Source organism: Hyperolius riggenbachi, chromosome 2, assembly GCF_040937935.1.
Source record: "Hyperolius riggenbachi isolate aHypRig1 chromosome 2, aHypRig1.pri, whole genome shotgun sequence".
NCBI lineage: Eukaryota > Metazoa > Chordata > Amphibia > Anura > Hyperoliidae > Hyperolius > Hyperolius riggenbachi.
The window spans coordinates 25,464,871-25,469,034 of NC_090647.1; the positions used below are offsets into that span (position 1 = coordinate 25,464,871).

General features: G+C 37.0%; 1 protein-coding gene across 1 annotated transcript; it reads left to right on the plus strand.

The window, feature by feature from the left end:
* The first annotated feature begins 711 nt into the window (after positions 1 to 711).
* Positions 712 to 1,650, plus strand: LOC137544682 (olfactory receptor 2AT4-like). The gene has a single exon (XM_068265778.1). The coding sequence runs from the start codon at positions 712 to 714 to the stop codon at positions 1,648 to 1,650; it is 939 nt and encodes a 312-aa protein (XP_068121879.1).
* Positions 1,651 to 4,164: the final 2,514 nt, after the last annotated feature.

Below are 4,164 nucleotides of genomic sequence, written 5' to 3' on the forward strand. Positions count from 1 at the left end.
GTATATTGGTATCATGTTATTGGAATAAAATGTATATGAATTTTTGTTATCTCATATAAGTGTGGTGCTGCTTTTTTGAGCTATCCAGTCCTATTTTTCCTTTGAAATACTTGCTCTGAGCACACACTTGGGTCAGAGTGCATGGTCCTTTGTATCAGAGTTAAAGTATGGGTAAAGGTCTGGCTCTTCTTCTACCTTCACTCAATGTTTGGTAGATAGAGTCCAGAGATGATAGACTGACCTCATCAGTAGAAGAAACGAGGGGCAGGGATATGGGTAATATCTTTAAAGAGTTCCACCATGGAGCGAATTTGGTTTTCACTTCTAGTGTCAGGCTATTAATAATCTTGCTTGCACAAATAGTTGTTGAGTGATAGAATTTTTGTTGAAATTTTCACTGGGAATAGAGAGAGGAGAGCCATAAAAACCCCTACAACCAAGGACCTGCAGTGAAGATACTGATTAATCTGAACATTATTTTACCAAAATATTCACAAGAGAGGTGAGTCCCAAAAGAGAAATGTCTGCACCAACCGGTCATAATCTTAAAGTTTCTCTCTTGTAATCCTGTGTATATAGCTGATTTATGAATGAGGAAAAATATATTTTCCTAGCTTTAATACCCATTACTTGATTCATGTCTAATACAATGTTTTGTTTTGCTTTTGTTTTTTTTTCAGACATTTCAAGATAAAATCTTCCATGCTGTTAATGGCCAACCAAACTGAAATTTACCAGTTTATCCTCGTTGGTTTTCCTGGTCTCCCAGAGACATTCAATGCTGTGGTCTCCATTCCATTCCTTTTGCTCTATAAGGTGTCACTGTGTGCAAATGGGGCTGTCGTGATTTTGGTCAGCTCAAGTCGGAACCTCCACCAGCCCATGTACATCATCATCGCCAGCTTGGCCATTTCCGACCTGCTCTTTGATACAACAGTATTGCCAAAAGTGTTGTCCAAGTATTGGTTTGGTGATGACGCCATGTCCTACTATGGATGTTTCTTCCAGATGACCATCATCCATACTTGCAATCCTCTTGATTCTCTCATTATCATGCTGATGGCTGTTGACCGGTACATCGCCATTTGTAAGCCTCTCAGATACCACTCCATTGTTAGTAGCAGAGCCACTATCATCGTGTGTTGTATGTTGTATTATATGGCTGTTGTGATAGGAATTTGTGTCATGTCACTGGCTAACCAACTTCCCTACAATAATATTAATAAAGTCAAAAATCTATTTTTTGCCATTGGAACCACCGCTGTCACGGCTCGTATTGACGTGACTCCGGTCCTAGTTAAAGCTTATTGTATTGGTTTGGCCTGCCACTTAGGTCCACTGTCTTTTATTATTTTTTCATACTGCATCATACTTACACACGTATGCTCATCAAGCCATTCCAAATCCTGGAAAAAGGCCTTGTCCACCTGCGTTACACATTGGTTTGTGATCGCCGTGTACAACATCCCACGGCTGACCGTCTACACCTACGACCAATTGCAGACCAAGCCAAATGGTGATGTTTACATCTTCCTAGTCTGTCTCTACACCTTTGTGCCCCATGTCAGCAGCCCCATCATATTTTGTTTCAGAAATGAGGAAATCAAGACTACTATAGTAAAGGTTTTTAAGAAAACAAATACACAGTGAATAAAAATAGGAAAATATTTTTGAGGTTAAAAAAAAAATCAAGATAATAACATTTGAATAGGACTTTCTCCCAAATATGTATGGGGCTTGATGTACAAAGTCACCTTCAGAGACTAAATATAAGATAAATACTTGCTCTACTTACATAACATGTACTGCACTGTCCACATTTTGATTTTGGTATTTTTTCTATAGTAAAAAAGAGAAAATCCTTCTTAGTATTCTCCATTTTAACTGTGTCTATCTTGAAGCCAATCCTGATGTAATTTCGTCCCTTACTCTCCTCTGCCTGATTGTGTATGCATTGCCCGCCCTCCTCCCAGTCTTTAGGCACTCCCACCCAGCTCTGCAATAGAAAGTGCATTGTCTCAGCATGAGAAATGTTGGCCAATCAGGGAGGAACAGAGGTGTGGGAGGGGTAAAACACGAGGGAAAGAGGCTTCAGCCAATCAGGCCACATTATTTAAGTCTGAGAGGAAAGCAAAGAAGCAAGAAGCAAGAAGTAAAAAAAAGACAATCCAGCATGCCCTGCAACTTCCTTTGTGCGACAATGTACCAAATAAGAGTCAGGTAAACTGGGGAATGATCATTTATCAACAAGAAAAGTAATAGTGATTTTTAACTTTTGCATTGCCTGGTTAGCATCCTTATTGTTTACCAAATAAAAAGAAAGACTTTATTTTTCATTTTATGCCTGACAGTTACACTTTAACCTCACTTTATCGCCACATTTTAACCCTCTTAAAGCAGTAGGATCAGCCATACTATGCCAGGGAAAAAAACACATATATAAGTAGATAAATATTTGATCTACTTACATAACACTTGTATTGTACTGTCCATGTTTTGATTTCAGTGAACTTTGTATAGTAATGTGCAATGTTTCTGGTGTATTTCTGATAAGATCCCGGAAGAAACTGGGGACTGTAATGGATATGCAGTGCACAACATGGACATGTGGAAAGATAAACTGAGAGATCACTTCAAGCAAACCTGAACTTAAAAAAAGCATAAACTTATGATATATTGAATTGTATGTGAAGTACAGATAATTAATAGAACATTAGAAGCAAAGAAAAGAGTTTCATATTTTTATTTTAGTTATATAGCTTTTTTTTTATAACATTGCATCATTCTGTCACAGTTGCAGTTTTAAAAGCACAATCTGTCCTAAACTATAAAACAAAGCAAAAATAATGAGCCTTTGATCTTTCCTGAGGTAAGAACCTTATTTCAAGCCGTCTCTCACTGTTTCTTGGCTGTTCAGAAATCAGGACAGCATCTGACCCAGTGGGTGGAATAGCTCAGAGAAGCTCTTTTGCATAGATAACAACTGAAGGTTTTTTTTCTTAACTCTTCCTGTACTGGAAACAATATGAGGCTCTTTTCTTTGCTACTAATGTTCTATTTCTTACCTATACTACACATACATTTCATCATCTTATAAGTTTATTTTCACTTCACGTTTGCTCTACAGCAAACCTGAACTGAAAAAAAAACAAAAACAAAAAAACCGATGGGATGAACAATTGAATCTACCCTCCCACTCCTAATAATTACTTTTTTTTTTAGAATCCTACAGTTTTAGTTTCTGTTTAAAGAGAAACTCCAACCTAGAATTGAACTTTATCCCAATCAGTAGCTGATACCCCCTTTACATGAGAAATATAATGTTTTTCACAAACAGACCATCAGGGGGCGCTGTATGACTGATTTTGTGCTGAAACCCCTCCCACAAGAAGCTCGGAGTACCGCGGTACTCTGGGCAAACTGCCACAATGTAACAATGTTCACAGACAGGAATTAGCTGTTTACAGCTGTATCTAACAGCCAAAACAGCTAGGAGCAGCTACATAACCTGCCCACAGTAAAAATGTCACCATGTAATAAATGTCAGAATGTAAATCGGGGAGAGGACAGATTTTACAATGAGCAAACACTGACTAAATCATTTATACATAATTATGGTAAAAAATGAAGCACTTTTTTTACTACATTATTTTCACTGGAGTTCCTCTTTAACGCTTTCGCTGCCAGCCGATTTGTCCTAAAAGCGAACATCTACTGCCAAGCAGTTTTTAGACATTTTGCACTCATTAGGTTTACTTAGGATTTTTGACAAAAAAACCTACATAAAATAGGACAGATTATATATATATATATATATATTTTTTTTTAATAACAAATTGGGCTTGAACACTGAAAGAAAATGTTGTACTTTTTTCTGGAGATATAACAACATTTTCAAGTGAAATTTGTTAAAAATAAATAAATAAAAAACATAAAAAACATATTTTTTTGTGTGTTCTGTGTTTTTTTCAAAGATGAATTACATTTACTGACAAAAACTGTTAATGTTTGTAAAAGTCCAGACTCTGCTTAATCCAACTATTCCAGATATGTATTGGTATGTGGTATCCCACTTTTCCTGTTCTGGAATAGGTGCGCCAGCCGCCAGTACAGGTAGCCAGATATAGGTGCAGCAAGTATTGATAGTCAGGAATAGATGCCCCC

Excerpts from the sequence above, each read along its gene's own strand:
- LOC137544682 (XM_068265778.1), top strand. The coding sequence starts at position 712 with ATGGCCAACCAAACTGAAATTTACCAGTTTATCCTCGTTGGTTTTCCT.